The following is a 23,091-nucleotide window of genomic DNA, read 5'->3' as shown; positions in this document are numbered from 1 at the left end:
TGTGTGTGTTTGTGTGTGGCTCTTCTGTAAATCGATGTGTGTGGCTGGCAAGAGCCCCAGGCCGTGGGTTCTCCTGAGCAGGCATGTGTGGATGTGAGAAAGCCTCCCCACTCAGTGGGAGAGAGAGACAGACAGACAGAGCTGTTGCAGTGGGCAGCAGTGTGTGCTCACCATGTAGGAGTCTGGGCACAGCTGCGCTGAGGAGAACACACTGAAGCAGCTCTACCACTCACGAGGATAATCTATAATCATCCCTGTTACAGGAACAATGACATACACCTAGACTTAATGCTAATCAACAGAGCATTCTTCACACAACTGTTGCCGGGGTTTGTTTTGGAGGCTGAGGTATGAAATGATAATGAGCGGTGTGAATAGAGAGCCAGTGTTATTACTGCAGGGTTCCTGTGGTCTTCCATTAAAACAAACTGTGGACCAACTGAGTGGCACAGCGGTCTAAGGTACGGCATCGCAGTGCTAGCGGCGATGGGTTTGATACCGGGCTGTGTCGCAGCCGTCCGCGACTGGGAGACCCATGAGGCGGTGGACAATTGGCCCAGAGTCGTCCGTGTTTGGCCGACTGGGATGTCCTTGTCCCGTCGCGCTCTTGCGACTCCTGTGTCGGGCCGGGCGTATGCACTCTGACACGGTCTCCAGGTGTACATTGTTTCCTCCGACACATTGGTGCGGCTGGCTTCCGGAATAAGCGAGCATTGTGTCAAGAAGCAGTGCGGCTTGGCGGGGTCGTGTTCCGGAGGACGCAGAGATCTCGACCTTCGCCTCTCCTGAGTGTTGCAGCGATGGGGCAAGACTGTAACTACCAATTAGATATCACGAAATTGGGGAGAAAAAGGGGAAAAAGTACAAACATTTAAAAAATGATTAATAAAAACGGTCTGCTGGTACCATTGAGGCAAGGCCTGGGATATAAAAGTGTAGTTGGATGCATTATAAGCAGTATGAGGGTAGGAGAGTGGGAGTGTTTAGTTTGAGCTACAGTGGACTACAGTTGCTAGCAGAAGAAGGTACGTACTGCTGGAGTAGTCCGGAGGGGCATACATGTCGTTGAGGTGCACGGGTCCGGGCTTGGCCACCTTGAGGTAGACCATGTCAGAGGTGTTCTTCAGCGCCGCCACCGCCTCCTCGTGACGCACGTCCTGCAGGATGATGTTGTTCACCTGGAGCACACAGACCACAGGGAAATCCTCAGGTCCACATCACCGAGGCTTATAGCTACCTCTCTTAGTTTGCCTGAGCCACACCCAAATCAATCATACACTACTGTTGCTGTGTCCTACTAAGATACAGCGTGTGATATGCGAGCATAAGATGACGCCGACGGAGATGGTCCACATCTTACGTGCTCCAACCCGACTGACTCGGTACCGGTACTCCTTGTATATAGCCTCCGTATTGTTATTTATTGTGTTACTATTTCTGATTTTTATTATACACATTTTCGTACTTTTTAACTCTGCATTGTTGGGAAAGGGCTCGTTAGTAAGTATTTCACGGTAAAGTCACCTGTATTCGGGGCATGTGACAAATAACATTGGATTTGATTTGAAAATACTTCAAAGGTTTTGAAGAGAGCTGCTCTATATTATAATAGAGATTGTTTACTCCGGGAGCCACCACGTCTGTGTCTACAGATAAAATCATGGATTTGGGAAAACACTTTAATCAAATAGCGTAAATGATCAATACGGCCGTCCGCACAGCTCTCCCCCCACAACGGTTGTAGTGCCTTAATTACTTTGTTTTTATGTATGACAGCCTTAAACACATCTCAAATTCTTCAAACAGCATTGTCAATCATTCAGCCTGGCAGGTGGTCCAATTTATCTTCTGCCAGTGTGGAACAGAATATGCCCGGGGAGCAGCCGGGAAGTTTGAGCCCAGTCTGCAGCACCGTTTCAGTCACACACATGGCCATAAACGCTGAAGAGTGTCGCCTGGCTCTCTTGAGAAATGGCCAGGTAAGGGCACCTAGAGGCCTTTTGTGCAGGGTATGAATGTAGATCAGTGTCCTGATGTGTGCAGGGTATGAATGTAGATCAGTGTCCTGATGTGTGCAAGGTATCAATGTAGATCAGTGTCCTGATGTGTGCAGGGTATGAATATAGATCAATGTCCTGATGTGTGCAGGGTATGAATGTAGATCAGTGTCCTGATGTGTGCAAGGTATCAATGTAGATCAGTGTCCTGATGTGTGCAGGGTATGAATATAGATCAGTGTCCTGATGTGTACAGGGTATGAATATAGATCAGTGTCCTGATGTGTGCAAGGTATCAATGTAGATCAGTGTCCTGATGTGTGCAGGGTATGAATGTAGATCAGTGTCCTGATGTGTGCAGGGTATGAATGTAGATCAGTGTCCTGATGTGTGCAGGGTATGAATATAGATCAGTGTCCTGATGTGTGCAGGGTATGAATGTAGATCAGTGTCCTGATGTGTGCAGGGTATGAATGTAGATCAGTGTCCTGATGTGTGCAGGGTATGAATGTAGATCAGTGTCCTGATGTGTGCAAGGTATCAATGTAGATCAGTGTCCTGATGTGTGCAGGGTATGAATATAGATCAGTGTCCTGATGTGTACAGGGTATGAATATAGATCAGTATCCTGATGTGTGCAGGGTATGAATGTAGATCAGTGTCCTGATGTGTGCAGGGTATGAATGTAGATCAGTGTCCTGATGTGTGCAGGGTATGAATGTAGATCAGTGTCCTGATGTGTGCAGGGTATGAATGTAGATCAGTGTCCTGATGTGTGCAGGGTATGAATGTAGATCAGTGTCCTGATGTGTGCAGGGTATGAATGTAGATCAGTGTCCTGATGTGTGCAGGGTATGAATGTAGATCAGTGTCCTGATGTGTGCAGGGTATGAATATAGATCAGTGTCCTGATGTGTGCAGGGTATGAATGTAGGTGGGGATGGAGTGTAAAAAAGAACTCTGGTGCTGCTCTGCAAGTGGCCATGGACAGCATTGCTGCTGCTGCCAAATGTGGTTGGTTGGTTTGTTTTGTCACAAACTGGGTGAAGTAATGCGCACTATTATGCCTTTGAAGCACGAGTGACTGGCAAGGATTCCTGGACTACTACTAACATGGCTGATTATTTTCAGCATCACGCAATGTTCCACTGCTACGACGCCGCACCTGGCACAGGTTGATCGGGCTTCGTGGACATACACCAGGAAGGAGCTCCTAGCACTACGGGACTATGGAGATTAACTGCCGGGCTGAGCGAAGTGCCACAGGAGCTGCTACACCGGCGGGGAGCAGAGCGATGGCAGCGGACTCCAACAGCACTTCCACTTCCTGCTTGGACTCAGGATCTATGGAGTCAACCAGAAGATCATCTCCTCTTCTATAGATCCTCCATTAAGTCAATCCTCTACACTACAGCATTTTCACATGGTTTGCTAACCTGACAGCTCAATGCCTAAACCTTGAGAATGACCAAGACAGCAGGGAAGATAATAGGCATGACCTCCAGGACATTATACAGGATACCGTCATCAGACCGGCCAGAAAGGTCAAATCGGACCCCACACCTGCACTGAACACAGAGTTCCAGCTGATGCCATCGAGGAGGCTACAGGGTGTTTATACGCAGGCTAAACAGATATAAACTGTAGGCCATCATCATGTGGAACTGCCCCCTAGTCACAGCCTTGCCTGACATGAACTTATTCATGTTGGGGGGTTGTGCCAATTGATTCTATGTACTTACGTGGAAGCAGCAGCACACTTGACAAGTCAAATTTCTCCTCGGGGACAATAAAGTACATCATAATATTAAAGTAAGAGAATCAAGAGTGTCCTTGGGCATCCATCAGAGCTCAGTATCTGTGTGATTGACTGGGTATGGAACAAGACTGTGTTAGGCTGCTGAGCTTAAGACAAACCACCTCTGCTACATCAAAGCAGGGCTAAACTCAGTTAATGAAGGAAGGTCCAGAGTAGATGTGTTCTTACAGCTAGCAGGCGGTCTCCGGTCTGCAGCCGTCCGTCTTTCTGCGCGGCCCCGCCCTCGATGATCTTTGTGATGTAGATGCTGTTGTCTCCAGGGATGTGCTGGTTGCCAATCCCCCCAGCGATGCTGAAGCCAAGGCCTGGGGTGAGAAGCACACAGAGGACAGTCAGTACTGGTTCACAGGCTGATCTCTAGGGGTTGGGGTCAATTCCACTTCCTTTTAGACAGCTAAGTAAAGAATAGAAACTTACATTCAGGTTCTCGGAAATAATCTCATTTGATGTTACAATTTCAGAGTTGAACTGGAATTTCCCAAGGAAACAGGGGTTTAGTTAAGTTATAGGGGCCTAGAAAATCCTGTCCCTCCCAATGAGGATTCATTCATGTACATTGTGTATATCGCTGACCTTTGGGCCCCTTGAGCAGGTTTATCTCCAGGATGGTCTCAGGAGGGGCCTGTCTTCTCCTGACCAGCAGCCTGACCACAGGGCCAGCCTCTTTCAGGGCCTCCACCGCCCGGCTGTGGACTACCTCAGAGACATCCACCTCGTTCACACGCAGCACACAGTCATTCACCCTGGTGAGATGAGGGGAAACAAAGTTCATATTTGACAATGCTGTTAGTACTGTAAAAACACATGCATGCTATACATGCAACCCTAGTCAATCCACAGGCTCAACAATACAGACTGAATCAAATACATGCACCCCCAGTCAATCCACAGGCTCAACAATACAGACTGAATCGAATACATGCATCCCCAGTCAATCCACAGGCTCAAAAATACATGCACCCCCAGTCAATCCACAGGCTCAACAATACAGACTGAATCAAATACATGCACCCCTAGTCAATCCACAGGCTCAACAATACATGCAACCCTAGTCAATCCACAGGCTCAACAATACAGACTGAATCAAATACATGCACCCCCAGTCAATCCACAGGCTCAAAAATACATGCAACCCTAGTCAATCCACAGGCTCAACAATACAGACTGAATCAAATACATGCACCCCCAGTCAATCCACAGGCTCAACAATATGGACCGAATCGAATACATGCACCCCTAGTCAATCCACAGGCTCAACAATATGGACTGAATCAAATACATGCACCCCTAGTCAATCCACAGGCTCAACAATATGGACTGAATCAGATACATGCACTCCTAGCCAATCCACAGGCTCAACAATACAGACTGAATCAAATACATGCACCCCCAGTCAATCTACAGGCTCAACAATACAGACTGAATCAAATACATGCACCCCTATTCAATCCACAGGCTCAACAATACAGACTGAATCAAATACATGCACCCCCAGTCAATCTACAGGCTCAACAATACAGACTGAATCAAATACATGCACCCCTAGTCAATCCACAGGCTCTACAATATGGACTGAATCAAATACATGCACCCCTAGTCAATCCACAGGCTCTACAATATGGACTGAATCGAATACATGCAGCCCTAGTCAATCCACAGGCTCTACAATATGGACCGAATCAGATACATGCACCCCTAGTCAATCCACAGGCTCTACAATATGGACTGAATCAAATACATGCACCCCCAGTCAATCCACAGGCTCAACAATACAGACTGAATCAAATACATGCACCCCTAGTCAATCCACAGGCTCTACAATATGGACTGAATCAAATACATGCACCCCCAGTCAATCCACAGGCTCTACAATATGGACCGAATCGAATACATGCACCCCTAGTCAATCCACAGGCTCAACAATATGGACTGAATCAAATACATGCACCCCTAGTCAATCCACAGGCTCAACAATATGGACTGAATCAGATACATGCACTCCTAGCCAATTCACAGGCTCAACAATACAGACTGAATCAAATACATGCACCCCCAGTCAATCCACAGGCTCTACAATATGGACTGAATCAACTGTTAGTCAGACTGCTAGTCAAAAATGCACGCACGCACGCACACACAAACACACACACACACACACACAGGCCAGCCCCACACCAAAAGCACTCAATATCATATACATTTTTTTAGGCTTTGGTTTCCCAGTGAATCATAACTTAGTGGAAACACAAACAGAGCCCGGTGGCAGAGAGCTGTAGAGACACACACACACACACACACACACACACACACACACACACACACACACACACACACACACACACACACACACACACACACACACACACACACACACACACACACACACACACACACACACACACACACACACACACACACACACACACACACACACAGAGTTCTGGCTGCCTGGCGGGACATGGTATAGTGACAGAGAGAGAAAAAGAGAGAGGGGGACTAACTTACCCCAGCCTGCCGTCCATAGCTGCAGCTCCTCCAGGGATGATCTTGGTGATGAAGATCCCTGGGTCATCTGGGATGTGTGGATTGTCCATCCCCCCAGCGATGCTGAAGCCCAGGCCAGAGTTACCCTGCAGAAGGGTTATGAGGCAGGGATCTTCTTTTTTATCTTTTGTTTGTTGTGCAGTAAATATTTCAGCTTTTACTTTCATTGTTTTATATTTGCTTTTTTCCTGTGAAGAACATTGCGTTGCGTTCCATGTCTGAAATATGCTGTGTAAATAAAGCTTGATTTGATTCGATTACACATACAGTAGAGAGGCACAATAGACACACACACACACGTGAGCGTTCAGCCGTGCACACGTTCACACACAGACACAGCTCTACTGCATAAGTGATGGGTTTGCGTCCCACTCTAGGAGTGTGGACTCAAGGTCAGTGGGACAATGGGCTTCTTAATGGTATAGGAGTCTCAGGGGAACATGAGCTGTATGCAGACTGCTCAGGGGAACATGAGCTCTATGCAGACTGCTCAGGGGAACATGAGCTCTATGCAGACCGCTCAGGGGAACATGAGATCTATGCAGACCCATCAGGGGAACATTAGATCTATGCAGACTGCTCAGGGGAACATGAGCTCTATGCAGACTGCTCAGGGGACCATGAGCTCTATGCAGACCGCTCAGGGGAACATGAGCTCTATGCAGACCGCTCAGGGGAACATGAGCTCTATGCAGACCGCTCAGGGGAACATGAGATCTATGCAGACCGTTCAGGGGAACATTAGATCTATGCAGACCGTTCAGGAGAACATGAGATCTATGCAGACAGCTCAGGGGAACATGAGATCTATGCAGACCCCTTTGGGGAATTCAACATTGCTGATGACCACGGCACTTTCTCATACATTCAGTGTGCTTTATACTATACTGAACACAAATATAAACACAACATCTAAAGTCTTGGTCCCATGTTTCATGAGCTGAGGAGTATTTCATCTGTAGTAAAGCCCTTTTGTTGGCAGAATCTCATTCTGATTGGCTGAACCTGGCTCCTCAGTGGGTGGGCCTGGCTGCCTAGTGGGTAGGCTTATGCCTTCCAATGCCCACCCATGGCTGCACCCCTGCCCAGTCATGTGAAATCCATTGATTAGGGCCTAATGCATTTATTTCAATTGACTGATTTCCTTATATGATCTGTAACTTGTTGCGTGTTGCGTTTATATTTTTGTTCAGTATACATACTGAGATCAGGTCACTTATTTCTAAATGTAAGACAAAGCAGTCCAAATGGTGTGGGTCTAATCTTTTTTTTTTTTACGGACGGATTCATAAGTGGAAGAGAAGATTCAGGGAAGTTTCATTTCTCTAAAGACTTGGCACACAACTTTCCTTTCTTCTCTCCATATATCTATGCACCCCCCCCCCCCCCACCTCTCCCTCAGCATGACAAAGCACCCATTTGGATCCAGTGGGCCCAGGCGTGCTGTTCTATCTGACAGCTGCAGAGACAGGCTCCAAACAAGACAGCTGAGAAAACACTTCGCTTTATTCTTTTCTATAATTAATGAGCAACGGTCGCAACCAATTAGGACAGAGGGAGGCTGAGGCCTCCCAGTGCGCTTCTCCCAATCCAAAAGGAGTGCACTGGGCCCGACCATCAACTGTTACCCACCCACAGTCCTTTTAAAGTGTGATTTTTATCTAGTTTATTTAAGCCTCTGCATGCAGAAATGCCACTCAGAGGGGGAGATGGAGAAAACAGCCCTGCATCTATCTGTGGGTGGAATAACGAGAGTAGGAATATACAGGATGTCTGCCCTGCACTATAGACTGAACTCTGCCACTGACAAGTGCAACTGTCAATGTTCCTAAGAGTGTGTGTGTATGGGAAGAGCACATTGAATATGTGTGCTGTTTAAAGATGCAATGTGAGGCATATAGGGGTCTGACGAAAACTGATGTATACTGACGTCATAATCTTTGTCGCTCCTACGTATTGAATTACTTACTATATGTAATATATTCAAAATGTCAAATGCGATAGAGAAATAATTTGCTTTGGTTTTCTATAATATATTATACTGAACAAAAATATAAATGCAACACGTAACAATTTCAAAGATTTTACTGAGTTACAATTTAAGGAAATCAATCAATTGAAATGAACTCATTAGGCCCTAATCAATGGATTTCACATGACTGGGCAGGGGTGCAGCCATGGGTGGGCCTTGGAAGGTATAAGCCTACCCACTAGGCAGCCAGGCCCACCCACTGAGGAGCCAGGTTCAGCCAATCAGAATTTGTTTTTCCCCACAAAAGGGCTTCATTACAGACAGAAATACTCCTCAGCCCCCCCCGTTGTTACACATGGTCTGCGGATGTGAGGCTGGTTGGACGTACTGCCAAATTCTCTAAAATGACATTGGAGGCAGATGATGGTAGAGAAATGAACATTCAATTCTCTGGCAACAGCTCCTGAGGTCAGCGTGCCAATTGCTCACTCCCTCAAAACTTATATGTGGCATTGTGTTGTGTGACGAAACTGCACATTTTATAGTGGCCTTTTATTTGTCCCCAGCACAAGGTGCACCTGTGTAATGATCATGCTGTTTAATCAGCTTCTTGATATGCCACACCTGTCAGGTGGATGGATTATCTTGGCAAAGGATAAATGCTCACTAATAGGAACGTCAACTAATTTGTGAACAACATTTGAGAGAAAAAAGCTTTTTGTGCACATTGAACATTTCTGGAATCTTTTATTTCAGCTCATGAAACATGGGATCAACATGTTGCGTTTATATTTTTGTTCAGTTTATATGCTACATTTACTGTACTGCAAAACCTTCAAGCCAAAGAGAGCCGCTTACTGCCATCTAGCGGGAAAAGCTGATGTGTTTAACAAAAGGCTTTGAAGAACACATCTGATCACAAGACGGGAACATAATAAGTGGTTATAAAGGTTTTAGTGAACCTCACCCTTTCCAAGATGATCTCGTCATATTTATACATCCCATCACTGCCATTTACCTGTCAACACAGAACACATGCATGTAATTTACATCACCATCATCATCATCATCATCATCATCCCACATGAAAACATCGTACAAATAATATGAAACAGAAAAGGATAAAAGAACATTGACTGTGATCTTTCATCTCATTATAATCATTTTTAATTACCATAGACTTGAACACAGACATACAGGTAACTGCCAGAATAAAGGAAACACTTGCGTAAATGAGGGATACAAAGTATATTGAAAGCAGGTGCTTCCACACTAGAGGTCGACCGATTAATCGGAATGGCCGATTAATTGGGGCCGATTTCACGTTTTCATAACAATCGGAAATCGGTATTTTTGGACACCGATTTGGCCGTTTTTTTTTTTTTTTTTTACACCTTTATTTAATCTTTATTTAACGAGGCAAGTCAGTTAAGAACACATTCTTATTTTCAATGATGGCCTAGGAATGTTGGGTTAACTGCCTCGTTCAGGGGCAGAACGACAGATTTTTACCTTGTCAGCTCGGGGGATTCAATCTTGCAACCTTACAGTTAACTAGTCCAATGCTCTAACCACCTGCCTCTCATTGCACTCCACGAGGAGCCTGCCGGTTACGCGAATGCAATAAGCCAAGGTAAGTTGCTGGCTAGCATTAAACTTATCTTATAAAAAACAATCAATCAATCAATCATAATCACTAGTTAACTACACATGGTTGATGATATTACTAGTTTATCTAGCGTGTCCTGCGTTGCATATAATCGATGTGGTGCGCATCGTTGCTCCAATGTGTACCTAAAAGAAATCCAGGTTAGCAGGCAATATGAACCAGGTGAAATTGTGTCACGTTCATTGCACGCAGAGTCAGTGTATATGCAACAGTTTGGGCCGCCTAATTTTCCAGAATATTACGTAATTATGGCATAACATTGAAGGTTGTGCAATGTAACAGGAATATTTAGACTTATGGATGCCACCCTTTAGATAAAATACGGAACGGTTCCGTATTTCACTGAAAGAATAAACGTCTTGTTTTCGACCATTCGACCATATTAATGACCTAAGGCGTGTATTTCTGTGTGTTACCATGTTATAACTAAGTCTATGATTTGATAGAGCAGTCTGACTGAGCGATGGTAGGCACCAGCAGGCTCGTAAGCATTTATTCCAACGGCACTTTCGTACGTTTGCCAGCAGCTGTTAATGACTTCAAGCCTATCAACTCCCGAGATTGGGCTGATGTAACCGATGTGAAATGGCTAGCTAGTTAGCAGGTGGGCGCTAATAGCGTTTCAAACGTCTCTTGCTCTGAGACTTGGAGTAGTTGTTCCCCTTGCTCTGCATGGGTAACACTGCTTCGAGGGTGGCTGTTGTCGTTGTGTTCCTGGTTCGAGCCCAGGTAGGAGTGAGGAGAGGTACGGAAGCTATACTGTTACACTGGCAATACTAAAGTTCCTATCAGAACATCTAATAGTCAAAGGTTAATGAAATACAAATGGTATAGAGAGAAATAGTCCTATAATCCCTATAATAACTACAACCTAAAACATCTTACCTGGGAATATTGAAGACTCCTGTTAAAAGGAACCACCAACTTTCATATGTTCTCATGTTCTGAATAAGGAACTTAAACGTTAGCTTTCTTACATGGCACATACTGCACTTTTACTTTCTTCTCCAACACTTTGTTTTTGCATTATTTAAACCAAATTGAACATGTTTCATTATTTATTTGAGGCTAAATTGATTTTATTGATGTATTATATTTGTTACGCCCTGGTCAAAGTATTTTGTGTTTATCTTTATGTATTGGGTCAGGCCAGGGTGTGGCATGGGGTTTTTGTATTGTGGTGTGTTTTGTCTTGGGGTTTTGTTGTATATATATTGGGATTGTAGCTAGTGGGGTGATCGAGCAAAGTCTATGGCTGTCTGGAGTGGTTCTCAATCAGAGGCAGGTGTTTATCGTTGTCTCTGATTGGGAACCATATTTATGCAGCCATATTCTTTGAGTTTGTCGTGGGTGATTGTCCTTAGTGTCTTTGTTCCTGTCGCTGTATTAGTTGACAAGTATAGGCTGTTTCGGTTTTCGTTACGTTTATTGTTTTGTAGTGTTTGTGTTATTTCGTGTTTACGTTTGTTTGATTAAATATGGATCGCAATCTACACGCTGCGTTTTGGTCCGACTCTCCTTCAGCACACCTAGAAAACCATTACAATATTAAGTTAAAATAAGTGTTAATTCAGTATTGTTGTAATTGTCATTATTACAAATACATTTTAAAAAATTGGCCGATTAATCGGTATCGGCTTTTTTTTGGTCCTCCAATAATCGGTATCGGCGTTGAAAAATCCTAATCGGTCGACCTCTATTCCACACAGGTGTGATTCCTGAGTTAATTAAGCAATTAACATCCCATCTTGCTTAGAGTCATGTATAAAAATTCTGGGAAGGCCATTATTTGGCCTACCATGGCTAAATAAGAGATCTCAGTGACTTTGAAAGAGGGGTCTCAAAGTAGCATAGGGAGTTTAAAGGATGTGTGTCTCAGTCACCAGATCTCAACCAATTTGAACAGTTATGGTCCTTCTGTAGCTCAGTTGGTAGAGCATGGCGCTTGTAACGCCAGGGTAGTGGGTTCGATTCCCGGGACCACCCATACGTAGAATGTATGCACACATGACTGTAAGTCGCTTTGGATAAAAGCGTCTGCTAAATGGCATATATTATATTATATATTATGGGAGATTCTGGAGCGGAGTCTGAAACTGCATTTTCCAACACCATCAATAAAACACCAAATGATGGAATTTCTCATGGAAGAATGGTGTCACACCCCTCCAATAGAGTTCCAGACACTTGTAGAATCTATGCCAAGGTGGATTGAAGCTTTTCTGGCAGCTTGTTTTGGCCCAACGCCCTATTAAGTCATGCTATGTTGGTGTTTCCTCCATTATGGCTGTTACATTGCCTTCAGAAAGTATTCATATCCCTTGACTTATTCCACATTTTGTTGTGTTACAGGCTGGATTCAAAATGGATGAAATGCATTTGTTTTCTCTCACCCATCTACACACAATAACCGATACTGACACATCCATCAAGCTCTGTCACAGGAGGCTGGTGGCATTGAGGAGGACGGGCTCATAGTAATGGCTGGAACGGAACAAATAGAACGCTATCAAACTCATCAAACATGGTTTCTATGTGTTTGATACCATATACTTGAAAATATGAAGAGTGGTAGTAGTATTGTGTTGTATTGGATTTGCCCCAAAAATTACACTTTATAATTGCTTTGCCACATTTTTTGCAGCATTACTTCAGTGCCTTGTTGCAAACAGGAAGCATGTTTTGGAATATTTTTTTTTATTCTGTACAGGCTTCCTTCTTTTCACTCTGTCATTTAGGTTGGAATTGCGGAGTAACTACAATGTTGTCATTCCTCAGTTTTCTCCCATCACAGCCATTAAACTCTGTAAATGTTTTAAAGTCACCACTGGCCTCATGGTGAAATCCTGAACTTATTTAGGCTTGCCATAACAAAGGGGTTGAAAAAGTATTAACTCAAGACATTTCAACTTTTAATTTTTAGCAAATTTGTAAACATTTCTACAAACACAATTCCACTTTGACATTAGGGGGTATTGTGTGTTGTAGGCCAGAGACAAACAATGTGGAAAAGGTCAAGGGGTGTGAATACTTTCTGAAGGCCCTGTACCTGTACATAAAACATAGCATTGCTGGTTTGGGCTATTATATCCAGATTTTTTGCAATGAACACACTCATATGATATTTAAATATGTAGCATTATCATACTAAATGCATAACTGCATCATATTCATGCTGTAGTGGCAGTGTCAATAGAAATCATGAAATAGATCCACATGGTGAACACAGCAGGATGCTGCAACTGTGAGACACATCCATTTACAAAGAGAGAAAAACATAATCGATACTCCATCCACACAGAGAGACAACAAAATAGACCCACCATCCACACAGAGAGACAACAGAATAGACACTCCATCCACACAGAGAGACAACATAATAGATACTCCATCTACACAGAGAGGCAACAGAATAGATACTCCATCCACACAGAGAGGCAACATAATAGATACTCCATCCACATAGAGATAGAACAGAATATATACTCCATCCACACAGAGAGGCAACAGAATATATACACCATCCACACAGAGAGACAACAGAATAGATACTCCATCCACACAGAGAGACAACAGAATAGACACTCCATCCACACAGAGAGACAACAGAATAGATACTCCATCCACACAGAGACAACAGAATAGACACACCATCCACACAGAGAGACAACAGAATAGATACTCCATTTACAAAGAGAGAAAAACAGAATAGATACTCCATCCACACAGAGAGACAACAGAATAGACACACCATCAACACAGAGAGACAACAGAATAGACACTCCATCCACACAGAGAGACAACAGAATAGACACTCCATCCACACAGAGAGACAACAGAATAGATACTCCATCCACACAGAGACAACAGAATAGACACACCATCCACACAGAGAGACAACAGAATAGACACTCCATCCACACAGAGAGGCAACAGAATAGACACTACATCCACACAGAGAGGCAACAGAATAGATACTCCATTCACACAGAGAGGCAACAGAATAGATACTCCATCCACACAGAGAGGCAACAGAATAGATACTCCATCCACATAGAGATAGAACAGAATATATACTCCATCCACACAGAGAGGCAACAGAATATATACTCCATCCACACAGAGACAACAGAATAGATACTCCATCCACACAGAGGCAACCGAATAGATACTCCATCCACACAGAGAGACAACAGAATAGATACTCCATCCACACAGAGAGGCAACAGAATAGACACTCCATCCACACAGAGAGGCAACAGAATAGATACTCCATCCACACAGAGAGGCAACAGAATAGATACTCCATCCACACAGAGAGGCAACAGAATAGATACTCCATCCACATAGAGATAGAACAGAATATATACTCCATCCACACAGAGAGGCAACAGAATTGATACTCCATCCACACAGAGAGGCAACAGAATAGATACTCCATCCACACAGAGAGGCAACAGAATAGATACTCCATCCACACAGAGAGGCAACAGAATAGATACTCCATCCACATAGAGATAGAACAGAATATATACTCCATCCACACAGAGAGGCAACAGAATATATACTCCATCCACACAGAGAGACAACAGAATAGATACTCCATCCACACAGAGGCAACCGAATAGATACTCCATCCACACAGAGAGACAACAGAATTGATACTCCATCCACACAGAGAGACAACAGAATTGATACTCCATCCACACAGAGAGGCAACAGAATTGATACTCCATCCACACAGAGAGACAACAGAATAGATACTCCATCCACACAGAGAGACAACAGAATTGATACTCCATCCACACAGACCGGCAACAGAATAGATACTCCATCCACATAGAGAGACAACAGAATAGATACTCCATCCACACAGTTAAACAACAGAATAGATACTCCATCCACACAGAGAGACAACAGAATAGATACTCCATCCACACAGAGGCAACATAATAGATACTCCATCCACACAGAGAGACAACAGAATAGACACTCCATCCACACAGTTAAACAACAGAATATATACTCCATCCACACAGTTAAACAACAGAATAGATACTCCATCCACACAGTTAAACAACAGAATATATACTCCATCCACACAGAAAGGCAACAGAATAGATACTCCATTGACTCAGAGAGACAACCGAATATATACTCCATCCACACAGTTAAACAACAGAATAGATACTCCATCTACACAGTTAAACAACATAATTTATACTCCATCCACACAGTTAAACAACAGAATAGATATTCCATCCACACAGAGAGACAACAGAATAGATACTCCATCCACACAGAGAGACAACAGAATAGATACTCCATCCACACAGAGGCAACTGAATAGATACTCCATCCACACAGAGAGATAACAGAATAGATACTCCATCCGCACAGAGAGACAACAGAATAGATACTCCATCCACACAAGGGCAACATAATTGATACTCCATCCACATAGACTGGCAACAGAATAGATACTCCATCGACACAGTTAATTAAACAACAGAATAGATACTCCATCCACACAGTTAAACAACAGAATATATACTCCATCCACACAGTTAAACAACAGAATTGATACTCCATCCACACAGAGAGGCAACAGAATTGATACTCCATCCACACAGACCGGAAACAGAATAGATACTCCATCGACACAGAGAGACAACAGAATATATACTCCATCCACACAGAGAGACAACATAATAGATACTCCATCCACACAGAGGCAACTGAATAGATACTCCATCCACACAGAGAGACAACAGAATAGATACTCCATTCACACAGAGAGACAACAGAATAGATACTCCATCTACACAGAGAGACAACAGAATAGATACTCCATCCACACAGAGAGACAACAGAATAGATACTCCATCCACACAGAGAGACAACAGAATAGATACTCCATCCACACAGAGGCAACAGAATAGATACTCCTTCCACACAGAGAGACAACCGAATAGATACTCCATCCACATAGAGAGACAACAGAATAGATACTCCATCCACACAGAGTGACAACAGAATAGATACTCCATCCACACAGAGAGACAACCGAATAGATACTCCATCCACATAGAGAGACAACAGAATAGATACTCCATCCACACAGAGTGACAACAGAATAGATACTCCATCCACACAGAGAGACAACCGAATAGATACTCCATCCACATAGAGAGACAACAGAATGGATACTTACATAAGGGCCTGTATCCAATGAGTCTGCGTTGACGATGACAGGGGGAGGGTTCGCCTGCAAAGATAGACGAAGAGATACAACATTACCTCAGTGTGTGTGTGTGGCAGCTAGGAGCCAGTAAGTGAATGCCATGGGAACAGTCGTTGTGTGTGTCTCGCTGGGGATGGGTGGATGATGGCTACAGTAGGTGTGAGGACTGAGAATGAGAAGTGGGGAGAAGAGACCCGTGGTGTTATTATTGCCTGCTTCCTGTGTTAGACTCCATTTGAACAAACTGTGTGTGTGTTGGGACCATTGGGCCATCACCTAGGATATCACAATCATCTTTTCCTGTCCGATTCTTTCACTACCTGTTCTAAATCGCTGGAAATGACAACTTGAAGTCTTGCATCCAACACCACGTCTATGTTTTGATGGCCTGCCATAACGCGGACGACGCTGGGCCAATTGTGCGCCGTCCTTTGGGAATGAACCCGGGTCTGTAGTAACGCCTCCAGCAATGCGATTTCTTCCAGGGAAAACCAGATGTTTAAGTTATTAGTTATTGTGAAACACGTCAATTCTGGTCTTCATTTCGACAGTTCGTTGCAAAAGTGATATATTTTGGTCTGTTCGTAGTAAATCTAGCTCTTTTTGCCCCTAGTAGTTGAACTCTACCATTGACCTCATGATGTTTACGTCATCTCAAAGGAGGGGTTCGGTATGAAATACACTCCCTTCTAGATGTACTCTCCCTTCGTAACAAGAAATACACGACAACGGTGGTCATGTCAACTCGTATTATTTCCTAATGGCTATGAGTGAATTGTGGTGCAATAGGCTCATAGTTCAATGGTTGAGAATTCTAATCCCACATGGGTTAGTTATCTTTTTTTGTTTCTCAAATCGTTCATTTACAATATTCATCCCGTGCCCACACTTCTAATTCTGAAAAGTGAAAGCATACCTGTTTATACAGTACCCACGACCAATCTGCCCAAAAAAGAGCTACTGCGTAAATACTGCAGTGCAGGTTGGATTGAATTGAGCCACTAATATTAATTTTCAAGATGATGATTGCACTTTTCTTCCCAACACAATACCGCACTAAATGTAAATCTACACTTTACCGGGTTTTTTTGCACGGGGGATACCAACTTACACTGCAAGTGGCAATAGATGGCAGGAACTCGGCGGCTTACCAATGTGAGACGTATATGCTCGCGATGCACATCATTTTATTATCAGAGTCTGACAGTGGACTTCTGGTAAGTATGCTTTAGTGAGAAAGTGTTGGGATCTACTACATTTAACCACACCCAAAATGAATATAATATGAGCAATTCCCCCCCCACCCACAACTTCTCACTTGAAAGCATTTTTTGTTGTTGTTGAAGGGGTTGGGCAAGGCTGAAATCGGAGTTGAGAGTTACCCTTTAAAGCTAATTTCCTGCAATTCTAAACATTTTGCCATGTCTTATGAGTGTTCATATAATACCAGGGGTTGAGATCTGACTGAGTTCAAAAATAAATTGTGACCCCGTGACTCGTATTGACCTCATTCTGGGTCTGGATCCGGACCGCAGTCCTCCTGTTGAATATGGCTGGCCTATAAGGTCAGTAAGACACAAAAACTGATTCATTCCTGGATTTGATCCGAAATAGATCTCAACGGCCAGGTCGCAATTGTAAATGAGAACTTGTTCTCAACTTGCCTACCTGGTTAAATAAAGGTGAAATAAAAATAAATAAAAAATCTGGCTGTTCAGGCTCCATTACGCCCCCTAGTGGCTGGCGTTCATTTCTCAACATCGCATGCATGTTGTATCAGAGGAGATGTTCTGGTCCTGTGGAGGGGGCACCAGTAAAAACAGAGTGCAGGAGAGGGCACTGCAAAGGCATGCATCTCACAGCGGCAGTTATCAACATCATTTATTCTTCGAAAGCGTCCCCTCGCAAGGATCTGATGTGAATGCTGTTCTCAGTTAAATGTTACAGAAAGACTAGCAGCTTTCAGTAGAGAAGAAGACAGAAGAGGAGCAGGACACAGTACCAGTAGACTGGACTGGACACAGAGCGTAATGGCCTCTCCTTATAAGTCTGGAATGCTGAACCACTGGCTGTTCTCTCTATTGATCTGATTGAGCTGTGGGGGTAAGGGGATGGACCAAGGCTGCCTGAAGTCCAGCAGAAAGGAGCTACTGGTCCCTCACTACCTCCACATCCCCCTGCCTCCCCTCACTGTCTCCCTCCAGTATTCATTATTCACTTTTGATGTGGAGCCACTCCTATTGATCCCCATTGATTCTAATATTTTGTGTGATGTGGCAGCCTATGGCCTGTGATATTACATATGACCTAACTACTTTAAATGTGTCAAGGGGTCGTTGCAGCTACGGGCTTATTGCTTTCGTGGCACAGACTCTCGTCAGTTCATTTATTTCCGTAGCGTCTCTCCACCTTAGTGACGGCATCGAAGGTTCACTTGAGACGTTTTGAAACGGTTTTTCCCTTACGTACACGGCTCTTTTATTCCTAAATGGCAATTCTTTCACACAGGACTCACAGGAGGTGCACGCGCGGTGCAACACTCCAATATAACAAGTCACAGCCTGAGAGAAAAGAACCACACAATTTATTACACAGCTTGAGTTATAAGTCCTTTGATGCTGGGCCATGGTATATAAATACACAGACATACAATTAGAGCTGTATGTGTGTGTATTTAAGCCTCACTCCCTTCGATTGGCATCATTCATTATCCAACATGCAAGCTGTTAAACCCCAGTTTGTCTCGTTGTCGTTCCAAAACTTCGTTATTTTATTTTCACTCAGTGACTTCTCTTATCACGCAAACGCCTCTTAAAATCCAGCGTTAAAGCTACTGTAGACGTGACCGTTTCCTCAGAACTGCAGTATAGTTTCATGGCGAGCTGTGACGTCCCTCACTCCTCGGCACAAACGTCCCTCACTCGGCACAATCATGGCTTGTAACCTGCATATGGATGAACAGATGCTCGCGACAGTGCTTGTGTGTGCACGTCTTTCATGACCTGCACACATTTAGGCATTTCCTGTTTATCATAAAAATACTGGGCAGACATGTTCTTATCAGACCTAAAGGTTTAAGGTAGCAGCAGCTCCCTTTACATGCTTTTAGAAGTATGCGTGTGTGTTTTAGATATGCACAGTGTGCCACAGCACCATACACTGTGGGGAGACACCCAGGCTTTTAAGAGGTCTATTCATCCCCCACAGCCAATAGGTCCCAGTGGAGAGACGAAGCCGGAGGGCCACAGTGGGGACTATTTCTGCTCTGTCACTGTACTGGACTAAACTAGCGAACTGAATCCAGTGCCACAGCCAAGGGACCACAAAAGACAAGCACAACAGCAGGAACAAAATAGTTTATCAAAAGCAGCAGAGAGGTTACTTCCTAGCTGGCTAATCAATGATAAAAATAAATAAACATCAAAATAGCACTATAAACCTCATAGGGTTTCAAGACTGTCTGTCTGAAAAGAAATATAGCATCCTTGTCTGGGATTGAAGTGGGTAATCCCAGTATCTGTATCACCTTTAACAAGCAAACAAAAAGAAAGGGAAGATAATCTCTGTCTGTGTAATCCTAAATCCGCCACAGAGTGGTGTGTTGTCTCTGAAGTGGGAGTTGGCTTGGAGGAGGAGAGGGATGATGAGCGTGGGGCCGTGGGGCCAGGGCAACAGCGTGGGGCCGTGGGGCCAGGGCAACAGCGTGGGGCCGTGGGTCCAGGGCAACAGCGTGGGGCCGTGGGGCCAGGGCAACAGCGTGGGGCCGTGGGGCCAGGGAAACAGCGTGGGGCCAGGGCAACAGCGTGGGGCCAGGGCAACAGCGTGGGACCAGGGCAACAGCGTGGGGCCGTGGGGCCAGGGCAACAGCTTGGGGCCAGGGCAACAGCGTGGGGCCGTGGGGCCAGGGCAACAGCGTGGGCCTGGCCGCACACAGCTTTATGACATAGATACAGTAGCAGACAGCTTGTTCTTTCTGCTGGGACGAAGAGAGCCCTGGACAGGCCACGTCCTTGAGAGAGAGGCTTACACAGTCTGATCTCTAGGCTCCCAGAGGTCAAGATAAACACACATTTACAATGCCAGGGTACAGTGCTGTGTGTGTGTGTGTGTGTGTGTGTGTGTGTGTGTGTGTGTGTGTGTGTGTGTGTGTGTGTGTGTGTGTGTGTGTGTGTGTGTGTGTGTGTGTGTGTGTGTGTGTGTGTGTGTGTGCATCAGGGATTGTGTAGGTTAAATGGGGATGGCTGGTAAATGAGGTGAAAGGGCAGAGGGTAACAGAGGAGGACGCCGGTTAAAAAGGTTGGCGACCGTCCAAATGTGGTATAAGGGTGTGACTGAGCTGCATGGGGGGAATTAACCAAATCTGGATAAGATTATCATAAAATCCCGTAATTTCCTTTTAATTCAAACAGTAATCATTAAATGCTGTTTTCCCAGCCATCTGTCTCTGTTCACTTTTGTCCACCTGCAGCTCAGGACTCAGGGCAGGCTTGGAGAGGACACACACCCATAAAGACAAACACATACACACACACCCTGCTCAGGCTGCTCTCCCAACAGGACTGACTGTACAACCATTACAACCAACCATTACAACCAACCAATCCCAAATGACCAACATACCATACAAAAAAAAACAAGTCTATCTGTATACATCCATGTGTTCACATTTGTGTCCTCCAAATTGTTATCTATCGATTTATTCATCCCTCCTTCCATCCATCCATCCATTCATCCATCCTCCCTCCATACATCTCTCGTTCCCTCCACACTTCCTTCCTTCCTTCCTTCCTTCCTTCCTTCCTTCCTTCCTTCCTTCCTTCCTTCCTTCCTTCCTTCCTTCCTTCCTTCCTTCCTTCCTTCCCTCCCTATTTTCATCCATCCATCATCCCTTGTTCCATCCATCCCTCCCTCCCTCCCTCCCTCTCTTAACCATCCATCCATCCCTCCTTCCTTCCCTCCTTCCATCTGTCCATCTATTAATCTATGATTCTTGTTTCCTCATGTATTATCTCAAAACAGCACTGCACCTTACAGCACTGAGTTGGCTCGGGACTGCAAAGCTACAAAGACTCCCACTAAACCTTGGCAAGCGTAGGGCACAGGCTTCGTCCAAATTGTTAAATAATCAATGTGTTCCCATGACAACCAGTGCTCGCCCCGCATTGGCTGCGCGGCCCGCTTAGCTGCCTCTCCCTGGTTCACCTCTCAGGACGCTGACTGCAGCTTATGCGTCTCTGTCACACATGCGTGGCCAGGGGCTCAGCATCAGCTTGGCTGGCCTGCCTGCACACTGCCTGTCTGTCCACATCGCATTAGGACTGTAGCTACAATCCTCCCCCTGCAATGAATGAATGAAACAGCAGAGGGGCCAGCAGGAATGGTCTGTCTTGGGGAGAGACGGTCAGTTATGCTGGTTACAGATCTCTACTAAATACAGGCAATTAGAGCCCACACGCCCAGACGCCCTCTGTCTCCACTACCTAGCTAGAGTACAACTTTAAAAAAATCCTCTTTTGTGAATGAAGTGTGATGCTACACCTTTAAATTGTTAATCTGATTCATTCCCGATTTTTCAATACAGTTACGATTCATTCTCTGAATAATTGCATGAAAATACCTATTATTATCATATAAACTCCATGTGAATACCAGTGAAAACAGTATCGTAAAATAAAGTACAAACAATATTATCCTATATATGATGATGTCATATGTTGGCACTGCAATAGATAGCGAGGCCACGCCTCAAATGAAATCCAAGCTCCTCCTCATGCAGCAGTATTTCTATGGTGTTTTTAACTCCTTGAGTTCCCTGGGGTACAGCAGGGTTTGGCATGTGCATAGCAACGAGATGCTGACAAGACAATAGGTTAGTGTTCCTTAGCAGACATCTCCATCCTCCTTTACAGAGCACACTGATACTGTATGGCAGCCCTGTATGGCAGCCTAATGGCAACATCACAGTGAAATATGACAGTGCCTCTGATCCATTACAGGGTAATGGAGGCTGTTCTGTCTGAAGATATGTGTACCATTAGGAGATGCTTTCCCTCTGCCTTCACTCATTCATGCTGATTACTAATATATAGACATGGTGTGCCCAAGACCAATAGAGTCCATTTTAACCTTCCCTACAGTACCTCGTAGGCTTCAGCGGTATCCACATTGTCATACCTTCATACCGACCTTGTGCCATACCGGGATATTCGGTAATACCGGTACTGAACACAAGGGGTGCTGTTTTCAAACCTCACTAACACTATGTAATCTAATGTTTAGTAATGCTAACAAGTATATGGAAAAATAGTGAAAAAATGATGAAACTATACTGAATATATTCATGTCACAAATAATTGATTAAAACACACCATTTTGCATTGAAGGTCTACAGTAGCCTCAACAGCACTCTGTAGGTGAGCACCATGGTGTAGCCAGAGGACAGCTAGTTTCCGTCCTCCTCTAGTATATTGACTTCAATACAAAACCTATGAGACTTGGGATTCCATAGTCTTACTCAGTAATTATGACAACTTCCAGAGGACATCCTCCAACCTATCAGAGCTCTTGCAGCATGAACTGACATGTTGTCCACCTAATCAAAGGATCAGAGAATGAAACTAGCAGTGAAAGCATAAGCTACAGCTAGCAAGCACTGCAGTATTTAAAATGTGGTGAGTAGTTGACTCAAAGAGAGAGAAAGACAATAGTTGAACAGTTTTGAACAAATACATTTCATTAAAAATAAAGGAGAAGCAAGAGAGAGAGAGAGAGAGAGAGAGAGAGAGAGAGAGAGAGAGAGAGAGAAAGAGAGAGAGAGAGAGAGAGAGAGAGAGAGAGAGAGAGAGA

General features: G+C 44.4%; 1 protein-coding gene across 6 annotated transcripts in view; it reads right to left on the bottom strand.

Moving 5' to 3' along the window:
- LOC118363439 (disks large homolog 3-like) overlaps positions 1–23,091 on the bottom strand; it is a 144,470-nt gene that overhangs the window by 49,033 nt on the left and 72,346 nt on the right. For all 6 annotated transcript variants that reach the window (XM_052488324.1, XM_052488325.1, XM_052488323.1 and 3 more), the window contains 6 exons: positions 16,216–16,269; positions 9,300–9,350; positions 6,322–6,446; positions 4,390–4,559; positions 3,985–4,121; positions 1,034–1,178 (listed from right to left, as the gene is read on the bottom strand). In XM_052488324.1, coding sequence (XP_052344284.1) covers positions 1,034–1,178; positions 3,985–4,121; positions 4,390–4,559; positions 6,322–6,446; positions 9,300–9,350; positions 16,216–16,269 — 682 coding nt within the window. The remainder of the gene's footprint in view (positions 1–1,033; positions 1,179–3,984; positions 4,122–4,389; positions 4,560–6,321; positions 6,447–9,299; positions 9,351–16,215; positions 16,270–23,091) is intronic.

The sequence above is a fragment of the Oncorhynchus keta genome, chromosome 30, assembly GCF_023373465.1.
Source record: "Oncorhynchus keta strain PuntledgeMale-10-30-2019 chromosome 30, Oket_V2, whole genome shotgun sequence".
Classification (NCBI taxonomy): Eukaryota; Metazoa; Chordata; class Actinopteri; order Salmoniformes; family Salmonidae; genus Oncorhynchus; species Oncorhynchus keta.
This window is presented reverse-complemented; position numbering and strand designations above follow the sequence as displayed.